The sequence below is a fragment of the Thamnophis sirtalis genome, unplaced genomic scaffold, assembly GCF_051295495.1.
Source record: "Thamnophis sirtalis isolate CommonGarterSnake01/CBP01778 unplaced genomic scaffold, rThaSir2_p1.2 scaffold_3, whole genome shotgun sequence".
NCBI lineage: Eukaryota > Metazoa > Chordata > Lepidosauria > Squamata > Natricidae > Thamnophis > Thamnophis sirtalis.
The window spans coordinates 165,575,383-165,587,645 of NW_028261383.1; the positions used below are offsets into that span (position 1 = coordinate 165,575,383).

Genomic DNA, 12,263 nt, shown 5'->3' on the forward strand with positions numbered 1-12,263 from the left:
CCCTCCCCCCCCCCCCATTATATCTGGCAAAATAAAAAGCAAGGTTTTGCATGAGATGCTTGTATAATTTCCAGTGATAAAGGAACAGCATCACACAAATAATCATTTACAGCTATAGAAGTTATATTTAAAGCCTGCAAGGGAGTGACTTCATAGCCCTAGCCAGTGTTCTTTGGTCTCATTTCTGGTTATTTGAGTACTGTGTGTGCTATTATATCAATAATCTCCAATCAGTGCTCCCGGAGTTACACATTATCCCAAAAACTCATTCAAAAACTGCTGCTGAACTGTAGGTTTGAGGAGACATAAAAGGAAATTAATAAAAGCATAGGGAGTTACTGGGAAAATTCCATGCATTTACATTTTAATTATACGAAAAGGAATATCTTTTTGGCCCTGGTTCCACTTCTTTAATTTGGCCCATGCTCACTACTTGGAGTACATTTCTCACCCAGCACTTCAAAAGTCCAATGTAGGCCATATAGACCAAAGCAAGAATCCATTCTGTTGTTTGAAAAGTGATGAAACACCCTCCAGGAAGGCTGAGGACTGCAGTTCTTTTAAGCCTGTGGATCCTGGACAAAAGATTAATGTTATCTTCAGCGTTTCCTCTATAAAAATCAAATGTCTTTGAGGAAAGCCATGAAGCAATAGCTCAGTGTTTCTCAACCTTGACAACTTGAAGATGTCCCGACTTCAACTCCCAGAATTCCCCAGCCAGCATTCGCTGGCTGGGGAATTCTGGGAGTTGACGTCCGGACATCTTCAAGTTGCCAAGGTTGAGAAACACTGCAATAGCTTGTTTAAACATTATGTATCAAAACTCTGAAGCAGCCCAAAGAGTTGATGTTCATGGTATTTGTGGAGTGTTTTCCCCCCACCCCACATTCTAGGCTACTCTTCGCTTCACAGCTCAATAGACTGGACACAGCCTTACAAAGCACATCTGGAAGTATTCACCAAACTGGTTTTAGCCAAATCAAATGGTTACACTTTTTAAAAATTTTTATCTCTTCAGCATGGCTGTGTGAGCGTACCTCTTTGATTGATTGGGGAGACTAGAATAACTGGCTGCTTTGCAACGAACCCCGTCCTCATCCCCATTTCCTTGCATGTAGAAAGCAAGTATGCCAAAGAATGATTCAGCCCAATCTTTTCCTCGATACTATTTTTTCTCTCTGTGAATGAAAGAAACCCACACTTTCTAGTCCACCTCAACCATAGCACTTATTACTGGATTCTTCTAATTTGCAAATGTTACTTGTTACCTATCAAGGATTGTGCCCTTCAACGATCCATAGCCCTGAATTGGCTGTCCTTTTGCTCTTCCTTTCCCCCGCTTTAGTCATGGATCCTTCAGTCACTCTGTGGCAGTTTCTTCTGCAATTGCTGGAACAGCAGAGCAATGGGCATCTGATTGCATGGACATCCAATGATGGGGAGTTCAAGCTGGTGGATGCAGAAGAGGTTGCACGACTCTGGGGCCTGCGGAAGAACAAGACCAACATGAATTATGACAAGCTGAGCCGGGCCCTGCGTTACTACTATGACAAAGTGAGAGACCACTTTGTAAATTCAAGATGAATCTGCCGGTTCCTGCTTTGCTTTCCATTTCAGCCCAGGCTTAATTAAGGAGAGCACAGTGGAAACCTAAAAGAATATTTGGGTAGATGAACTTTTCTTAAAGGAGTAAATGATGGAGCTTTGTTTTGAGACTCTCTGCTAAAATTAAATGCTAAATGTCTATATTTGTCTTCTGAGACTCCCAAGTTTCCTTTTTCTCTCCCCCCCCCCGCCCCGTTGCAGTTCTTATGCCTGCAAAGATAAGCTTGAATTTATATGAAATCTCTGAAAATTGTTTGTATCTCAATAAGAAAAGAGTAATTATTTGTAGGAAAACAAAGTAGATTTAGAAACATCTAGCAACTGATGTTTTGTTATATGCACCCCACTTTCCAGAACAGAGTGACCTGATTATATACATACATACATACATACATGCATACATACATACATACATACATACATACATACATACATACATACATGGAGGAGACCTGTGGCATAATGGCTAAGACGTTTGCCTAAGATGCAATACAGCACAGGTTCGAATCCCAGTAAGGGTATGGCTAGCTGATGAGAGCTAAATAGCTTGAAATAGATCTATACTAGTCTCCCTTTATTTATTTATCAGCACAAATACAACATATATATATATATATATATATATATATATATATATATATATATATATATATATATATATATATATATATATATATATATATATATATATATATATATAAATTATAAATATAAATAAATAAAATAAATATTTATATTTATATTTATATAAGTTATATTTATATTTAAAGTTATATTTATATTTATATTATTTAAAGTTATATTTATATTTATATTTAAAGTTATATATTATATATATTATTATATATTAAAGTTATGTAGCAACTGATGTTTTGTTATATGCACCCTACTTTCCAGAACAGAGTGACCTGATTTTTCCCCCCCTGGAAGAAAGCTCATTGAAGTTTATATATATATATAGCCAAAACACGTTCTCTCATTCTGAATGCAGGAAATAAAATACAATAGAAGTCAGAATTCAACTGAAGGTTAGGTAATGCTTCTGAATAGCAAGAGCAGCTTGACGGTGGAATTATACTAACACAGAAGGGTGGTGTTTTCTTGTATTTGTTCCAACGGATGCTAGGCTTTAGCTTGGGGTGCTAAATTAGGATTCCTGCATCAAACAGGAGCAAATCCTCCACAGCTCCTTCCAACTTTATGAATCTATGGAATATATAAAGGGAAGCAAACACCATCAACATCTGCCGACCCTCAGTTTTTGTTAATCTACCAGTAGCGCCAATTGATATTGGCAGCCATAATCAAATGCTAGAAATCCACCTACACATTATTATTGTGTTAAGGTTTCAAAGCTACTCTCCTTTAACAGATACACACATGTGCACATACGTATTGTCCCAAAAGCCGAATAAAACACAGCAAATAGGTATTATATTTTTTCAAGTCAGAAAGTATCAACTGCAGTCTAGCTCATTTCAGAAGACACTGGGTTTTTAAATTCAAATATCTTTCCAGAAAAACATTATCAATAGAACCAAGGGTGGGTTCCGGCAGGCACTACTGCCAGTTCACTTGTGATGTGCGTGCACGCATGCACAGTATAATTAAAATTGCTCTGCGCATGTGCAGAACCAAAAAACAAGATGGCACCCCCTATGACGCCCCCTATGGCGCTGCCAGGGGAACCATTTTGGGGTCGTGGCAGACCTGGGTCCCTGCCAGTTCCAGCAATCCAGGCCTCCAAACCACTATGGGTTTGCCTGAACCAGTAGGAACCCACCATTGAATAGGATGTTGTCTCATGAAAAACGTAGCTGGATTACTTTGTCTCTGCTGCTCTAATTCAGCCATCCTTTCTGTCCCTTCCAGAATATCATCCGTAAAGTCAGTGGTCAGAAATTTGTCTACAAGTTTGTCTCTTACCCGGAACTTTCGAGTATGGAAGGCATGAAGGATGAGGCAGGTACCAAAAAACCTGAGCAGGTCCCAGGTGAGGCCAAAGGGGGTGAAGGAGCATTTGGTACTTCCAAAGCTCCCCGAGGAGGCGGAGGTGCCCCACGTAGCAGTCGAAATGAATACATGCGTTCCGGACTGTACTCCACTTTCACCATTCAGTCACTACAGAACCCTTCACCCGTTGGACGGCCCTCACGCCAGGAAACAGAGCTCTTGCCTGTGGTGCCTCCTCTTGCTGCTGCTCCTGAGCCAATGGCCCCCTTTTCCATGGCCCCAGAGGAGGACCTCCCACAACTACATATAAGCATTGAAGAACCAGAGGAATCCCAAGAGTCCCTGCAGGTGAGTCATGAAAAGAGATTTCTAACTTGCTGGAAGGGGAAGACTAGAGCTAGTTTCAGATTTTAAGGGGTCTTTGGATAAGATCACAGCAGATCACTCCCTGGATGGGTTTCTTTCTTTCTTTCTTTCTTTCTTTCTTTCTTTCTTTCTTTCTTTCTTTCTTTCTTTCTTTCTTTCTTTCTTTCTTTCTTTCTTTCTTTCTCTCTCTCTCTCTCTCTCTCTCTCTCTCTCTCTCTCTCTCTCTCTCTCTCTCTCTCTATCTATCTATCTATCTATCTATCTATCTATCTATCTATCTATTTAAAGTCACAACCCCTGGTATGCCCAAATATGGGAGGAAGTTCACTACTTCCATTCTCTGTCATTCGGCTCGTCACAAGAGACCATCCAGACAGAAAACCAATATTTTTACTGTTGCCTTTTTGTTACATTTGTTATATTTGTGCTGATAAATAAATAAAGGGAGACTAGTATAGATCTATTTCAAGCTGTTTAGCTCTCATCAGCTAGCCATACCCTTACTGAGAATCGAGCCTGTGCTGTATTGCCTCTTAGGCAGATGTATTAACCACTGAGCTACAGAGCTCGACTCCTTATCAGCGAGGCCAGGGTGAAAGGTATATATTTAAAGTCACAACCCCTGGTATGCCCAAATATGGGAGGAAGTTCACTACTTCCATTCTCTGTCATTCGGCTCGTCACAAGAGACCATCCAGACAGAAAACCAATATTTTTACTGTTGCCTTTTTGTTACATTTGTTATATTTGTGCTGATAAATAAATAAAGGGAGACTAGTATAGATCTATTTCAAGCTATTTAGCTCTCATCAGCTAGCCGTACCCTTACTGAGAATCGTCCTCAATTTATGACCTCAATCGAAGTGCCCAAAATTTCTGTTGCTAAGTGAGACGTGTGAAGTGAGCTTTGCCCCATTTTACAACCTTCCTTGCCACAGTTATTAAGTGAATCACTCCAACTTAGTAACACACAGTCGTGAAGTGAATCTGACTCCCCTGTTGTCTTCGCTTGTCAGGAAGTCGCCAAAGGTGATCACATGACCCTGGAACACTGCAGCCGTCATAAATATGAGTCAGTTGCCAAGCATCTGAATTTTGGTCATATGACCACAGGATGCTGCAATGGTTGTAAGTGTGGAAAACAGTCATAAGTCATGTTTTTCAGTGCCGTTGTAACTTTAAACGGTCACTGAACGAACTGTTGTAAGTCTACATTGTATTGGATTAAAACACCCAAGGAAATAGCAAATCAATTCAAAGCTCCTGCTTTTTCCCCCTTCACCCCTTTGAAGAAAAATACTGATATTTTAGGCAGGGCCGAAAAATGAATAAGGCTAGCAAAGAACAGCAGGAGAAGGAATAGGATAGCCATCTCCAGCAGGAAAGAGGATTTTAGTAGGGCCAGCAGTGCTGACTGTAGATTGTAGATTGTAGAAGTTTATTTATATGCCGCCCTTTTCCCTGGGGGGACTCAGGGCGGCTTACAACTCAAGAGGGGGGGGGGAGACAAACTTTTAACACGTAAGACAATACATAAGACAATACATCATTAAAACACAGCATTCATACCATTACAGTCTTTAGCCCCAGGCCTGACGGGATAGCCAAATTTTGAGGGCTGTGCGGAAGGTCTGGAGGGTGGTGAGGGTACGAATCTCCACGGGGAGATCGTTCCATAGGGTCGGAGCTGCCACCAAGAAGGCTCTCCTCCGTGTGGTTGCCAGTCGACATTGACCGGCAGATGGGACTCGGAGGAGGCCTAATCTATGGGATCGTATCGGCCTAGTGGAGGTTATTGGCAGTAGGCGGTCTCTCAAGTACCCAGATCCACTACCATGAAGGGCTTTATGGGTGACAAGTAGCACCTTGAAGCGTACCCGGAGATCGACAGGTAGCCAGTGCAGCTCGCGGAGGATAGGTGTTATGTGGGTGAAACGAGGTGCACCCACAATCGCTCGCGCGGCCGCATTCTGGACTAGCTGAAGTCGCCGAATACTCTTCAAGGGCAGCCCCATGTAGAACACTGAACTATATACGTAATGCCCACATTTGGCAGTCATGGAATCCTGGTGTGTACAGGTAGTCCTCGACTTACAACAGTTCATTTAGTGACTGCCCCAAGTTACAGCAGCACTGGAAAAAAGTGACTTACAGCCATTTTTCACACTTAATGGCCGTTGCAATATCTGCATCGTCATGTGATTTACATTCGAATGCTGGACAACCGAATTAGCATTTATGATGGTTGCAGTGTCGCAGGGCCACGGGATCACCCTTTGCAGCCTTCTGACACGCGCAGTCAATTGGGGAAACCAGATTCCTTTAACAACTGCAGTGATTCAGTGAACAAATGCGCCAAGAAAAGTTGCAAAATGGTTAAATGCACTTAACAAATTCCTCAGTTAGCAACATAAATTTTAGGCTCAATTGTTTAAGCTTAAGTTTTATTTTATTTATATGCCGCCCTATTCCCTAAAAGGGACTCAGGGCGGTGAACAACTTAAACGGGAAGGGGAAACATACAAGTACAAAATAAACACATTAAAATGACCAACAACCACACCTGTCGAGAGGGGAGGGGAGCTCATCAACCCCAGGCCTGCCGACACAGCCAGGTTTTAACGGCTTTTCGGAAAGCAGGGAGAGAGGTGAGGGTCCAAATCTCCGCGGGGAGTTCGTTCCAAAGGGCCGGAGCTGCAACAGAGAAGGCCCTCCCCCGGGTCGTAGCCAGATGGCATTGGCTGGTGGATGGAACCCGGAGGAGGCCGACCCTGTGAGATCTAATGGGTCTTTGGGAGGTAATTGGCAGCAGGCAGTCTCTCAAGTACCCAGGTCCAATACCATGAAGGGCTTTATAAGTAATAACTAGCACCTTGAAGTGGTTATTGTGGTTATAAGCCAAGGAGCAGCTGTACCCTGTTGGGGTTGCCATTTTGTTTCTGGTTTTATCTTTGGGCCTTTAATTATTACATGTTTGTGACAGCAGGACTAAGCTTGCAAGATGAAAGGTTGGCAGTCTTGGCTCTTCTCCCCTTCTGGGTCTACACACCCTAGCTCCAGCTCCTGCTTTGGTATGCAGTTTGGTCATTCTTGCTGGGAATGCTTTCCCTGGCATCTTCTCCACTAATCCTGACATACAAGCAGGATAAGCTTTTCACACCTTCTGTCACTTTCTGGTAATTTAAAAGGAAGAAAACAGAGAGATAGATAAATAAAATTCTATCGCATCATCTACTGTCCATGTAGTATTGAGGTTTGCTTGATTATGGAAAATAGCCCATTCTTTCCTCTCCCCTTTTGGGGAGCTAGATCAATCTCACAAGAGGCAAATAAAATAAAACCTTATTTTAAAAACAAAAAGGGAGAATGTGAAAATTATTTTTGGCTTTAAATGGTCAGAAGCAAAATATTCAAATGCAAAGCAAATTCTTAAACCAAAACCCAGTTGCTGCATTTTAAAAGGATGTCCCATAAGAAAATATAAAGGTTTGGCTAAGTAGAGATAATGCTGGCCTGCTCCTATTTAGAACTAATTCTATTGTAAAGGAGTCCCAGTCTGTCAGAAGACAAAGACACTGAGTATGCATTAGACCAGTGTTTCTCAACCTTGGCAACGTGAAGATGTCTGGACTTCAACTCCCAGAATTCCCCAGCCAGCGAATGCTGGCTGGGGAATTCTGGGAGTTGAAGTCGGGACATCTTCACGTTGCTAAGGTTGAGAAACACTGCATTAGACAATACATATCAAAAGTAATAAATTACACTAAAAAAGCAGAGATTCAAAATAGAAGTAATTGCCATGCAGTATTTCTAGCTCAACTTGCCTACATAAATTTCCTACAACAGCCTAATGACTGAAGCCAGAGTCCCATTCTGGCTTTGGGCCTTTTCCCAGCTTCATGTAGATTATAATCTTTCTTTCAGAAGTTCAGGAAGGCTCTGTACTGAGCTTGTTTTTCATTCTCTCACAGAACTTTGTGTCATTTTCAGAAGAATAAAAGTTGTTCCACTTGGAGCGGGAGTGGTTCTGGGAATGGCTTCTTTTGTGACGTGCTAAAAACCTCTCTCCTCAGGGAGGTCCTGCTTGAGACAGAGACATGGGTGCTCCCATGGGAATGGGGCAGAGATGGGTTCCTACCAGTTCGCACCTATTCGGTAGAACCGGTTCGTCAAATCTACCGAACCGGTTAGAAGAGGTTCCACCAGTGGACCCGGAAAGCAGGCCACACCTACAGAAGAGGTTCCAAACTTTTTTGAAACCCACCACTGCTACACACACACACACACACACACACACACACACACACACACACACACACACACAGACTGACACAGAGAGAGAGAGAGAAAGAAAGGAAGAAATAAATAAAAGAAAAGAAAAAAGAAAGAAAAAGAATGAGAGAGAGATGAAAAAAGAAAAAGAAAAAAAGGGACAGAGAGACAAAAGGAAGGAAAGAGAGAGAGAGAGAGAGAGGGAGAACACATGGCCGGCAAGCCACTCCCACCAGGTCACATGGCCGGCAAGCCATTCCCACAAAGGAGGCCACACCCACAGAGTAGGTTCCAAAAAATTTTGAAACCCACCACTGGAATGGGGATTTTATTTTTGTGAAGGCTGGATGATAAGGGTAGTTTGGAAACATTGAATTTTTTTCCAAAGTAAACCTGTAGAAAAAAAACTGGAAAAAATGGGATAAAGTGTTTATCCTGTAAAGCAGTGTTTTTCAACCACTGTGCCGCGGCACACTAGTGTGCCGTGACATAGTGTAAGGTGTGCCGTGGGAGAATTACTTTATATATAGTCAATATAGGCACAGAGTTAAAAATTTTTAACATTTTCTAATGGTGGTGTGCCTCGTGATTTTTTTCATGAAAAAAGTGTGCCTTTGCACAAAAAAGGTTGAAAAACACTGCTGTAAAGAGTAGCCAGAGAATCAAATATTTACCATTGTCCCCCTTTCTGACAGGGAGTTATAGTGAAGCAAAGAGCTCCATGTTCTATATGATATTACTGGGCATGTGGAATCTTCCTAGACTGCCTGTGGAGGTAGGAGGACTAAGGACATTGTTTTGCAGTGGTTCTACTGCTAGCTCAGTGGGCAGTTCCAATCAGTGGTGGGGAAGAAGGTATCTGCCTGGTGGCCACTTCCTTGTGGGATGCTGGAGGAGTCAGTCTACCCCTCTTGCTATTTAATATGTGTGAAACTGCTGGGAGAGGTCCTTCCATGATAGACTGGTGATACTCAGCTTTATAGTACCCGGGCCTCATTGGAGATTTTGAATACAATTTCTTCCACTGTTTGAAGATGTTTGGTTATCTTGATGGAATGAAACAGGTGGAAATTGATCCTTAACAATCAGGTTAAGTTACTTAGCAAGACTTAGTTGTATATTCTCCTCTGTCAATCTCCAGAACTCACAGCTATAATGGGATAGATTGTTGACTGTTGTGGCCAGGAGGGCGATTGGGGAGCCAATTATGGCCCTTCTGAAGTGGGAAGAGCTACCACAGTGATTCCCTTTTCACCACAAGGTTATAAACTTCTGCAATGTGTTTTACATGGAGCTGCCTTTGAAAATCACTGAGAAAATACAGATAGTTCACAATGCAGTAGCATTTTGCTGACTGGCATACAGTAATTGCTATGATTACATCTATCTGGCATGTTGTGAGTTAGTTACTAGTAGATTTCTTAGTGCCATTCAAAATACATCTACTTATACTTATAAAATACATCTCCAGGGCCACCTATTCCAACCAAATGTGGAACCAGAAGTGGGTTGCTCCCGAACCAGTAGTGGTGATTTGCCCTAGGTCACAGAACCGGCAGTGACCCAGGCTGGCCACCCCCCCGAAATGGTTCCTTGTTCTCTTCTGCCATTGCCGGCATGTTTCTGTGCATGTGCAGAACAATTTATAGTCACCTGTGCGTGGTGGGCGCTCGAGCGAGTGAAGCGAACCGGTACCAGCCAGTACAGGAACCCACCCTAGTGTGGAACCCCAATGTAGTGAGTTGATCAGGACTGTTATGGGATCCTACTGGTTTAACAACTGGCTCGCTGCGAGAATATACTTACCTTCTGGATTGCTGCTTGGGAAGGAAAACAGCTGAGGCGCAGCAATCCACTCTGCCGCGTAACTCAGCTGAGAAGATAGGTAGGTAAAGCGCTGGGCGGGTGGGCGGACCCACTTGCTTGTGGAAGCAAACTGGTTCGCTCCTTCAGAGCTACAGGTTTGCCCGAACTGGTAGAATCCCACCCTCGGAGTTGATGCCAGAAAATGCTGTTTCTCAATCACGGCACTAATGCTTAACCTCCCCCCCGAAACTAGGCTGCCCCTCCTTGATAATAGTGCTTCAGAAATAAAGACCAACCTTTTTTTTCAAGGTGACTTTGGGGAATAATTGCTTGATATCTATAGCTGAATTTTATTTACGCTACAATTGTTTTTATTGTGCTCTTTTTTTTTGTACTAATATATTTAATAAAATATAGCAGAATAATATTTTCCCAGTAGCTTGTGGACTACAACTCCCAGAGTCCCTGGCTGCAGGGGGTGGGAAGGGAGGGAGGTTTATTATGCTCTTATTATGATACTATTTGCGCCTATGGATTAATTTTGCTACTTTATTATGTATGTTTATTGGGTTTTGGTATCTTGCTATTAGCTGCATGAGTCTGGAAAGATTTGGCAACATGCAATTATTAATTGTGATGTATGAGTAATCTGCAGTTAGATTCACAGTCTCAGTAAGACTAGTAGAAACTTAATAATTCAAGTCTTAACCATGGACCTAAGAATGATAAGATAGCATTTAACAATATAGACAGTTGCAGAAGGTGGTTCAGGGCTGATAAATTAAATATTTCCAGATATCGAAGAAGTCTTTTAGGTATCACTCCAAGTATTCCAATCGTGATTGATATAACAACAGATTTCCTTTTCCATAAGTGTTCAGCGTCAAATTGTAAGTTGCAGAATTTCATTTTTTTTTTCTAATTGTTTTTCCTTAATCCTGGCATCATCCAGAATAGCAACATCAGTGAATCATACTTTTGTTTCTTCAATAATTGTTATATCAAGCATGTTATGAACAGGATGACTGTCTATTTGGATTTTAAAGTCCCGTAACATCTTAACCCTCTCATTTTCCAAAACCTTCTCAACTTCATGGCCCTGATCATTTTTACTCCATTCAAAACCTTTGGCAAAGATTCTAATCAATAATTCTAGCAACTTGGTCATGAGTTATAATTACTTTGTGAAATATTCCTGAAATCATTGATCAAATGGTCAATTGTTTCATCTTTTTTTAAACCAGAAATATACATTTGCTGTTGTTTGTTACATGTTGAATTTTTACCTTCCTGCAGTTAACAGTCAAAACTTGTTCCTCAACCACTAAAATAAAGCCTTCAGTTTCTTTCTTTAATACCCCTGATCTTGTCCAACTACAGTATATGTGAGTTTTTTATCAGCTTTTCCTTCTATTTCCTTTAAGCATTAACCATGTATTGACTTGTTCTTCCAATTAACAAATTGTTCAATTTTATATTCTTTTCCATGTTGAGCCTTCACTTTTCTTGTTTTGAAAAGCTTTCCTTGAATGATTCCCTTCAACTACTGGTAGTTTCTTCGCTTTTCTTAATTTAATCATTTAGGCCATGCTTTTCTTAGTTTGTTTCAAGTATAGAAGTTCTCTACCCCTTCAACTCTTTGAAAATATAGTCGATCAATATCACTTTTTGGGAGCAAAGTATGGCGGCTTGTCATTAATTTTCTTGTCTTTCAGTCCAAGTTATCACGTTCCATTTGAGTTCAGTCAACTATTTGTAGCAAACAAGAAAAACTGCTCAGGTTTTAACTGCTTTCATATTTCCACCATTTTGTTTTGATTTCAAAAGTTTCTGAACTTGTTTGATGTAGAATGGATAACATCATCATGATCATTTCTTTGATTTGACTCTGTAATAAATTGGGCACTTCCAAAATTCTCAAATATTTGTAGCCGCCTTCTGGTGCTACTGCCTTTATTAGATCTTCATTGTTAAGCTGCATTCGTTGTGTTCAACAATTTTGCCTACCTTTATGGCTATGGTTGCACACTTGTGGATGCTTAATTGCATTCAAATATCTTTACTGAGGTCTTTTGTGCTTTTTAATATGGAAACAAGTTTAGCCTTTGCTTTTCATAACTAATTCTATATAGAATTAATATGAAAGTTTTTGGCCAATTCATACCTACAGTTTGTCTTTTTTAAAATTGTTGTCAGCATGGCCATTGATAGTACAAAAAGCAAAGGTGATAATGAGTCATCTTGGAAAATTTCATGTTTGA

At 41.1% G+C, this 12,263-nt stretch overlaps 2 protein-coding genes across 3 annotated transcripts in view; both read left to right on the forward strand.

The window, feature by feature from the left end:
- LOC148048331 (uncharacterized) overlaps window positions 1-12,263 on the forward strand; it is a 433,893-nt gene that overhangs the window by 30,738 nt on the left and 390,892 nt on the right. The window lies entirely within an intron of this gene.
- Window positions 1-12,263, forward strand: part of ELK1 (ETS transcription factor ELK1) — a 32,093-nt gene that overhangs the window by 3,272 nt on the left and 16,558 nt on the right. For both annotated transcript variants that reach the window (XM_087710736.1, XM_087710735.1), the window contains exons 2-3: window positions 1,346-1,554; window positions 3,478-3,906. In XM_087710736.1, the coding sequence (XP_087566862.1) occupies window positions 1,348-1,554; window positions 3,478-3,906 (636 nt within the window). In that variant the 5' untranslated portion in view covers window positions 1,346-1,347. The remainder of the gene's footprint in view (window positions 1-1,345; window positions 1,555-3,477; window positions 3,907-12,263) is intronic.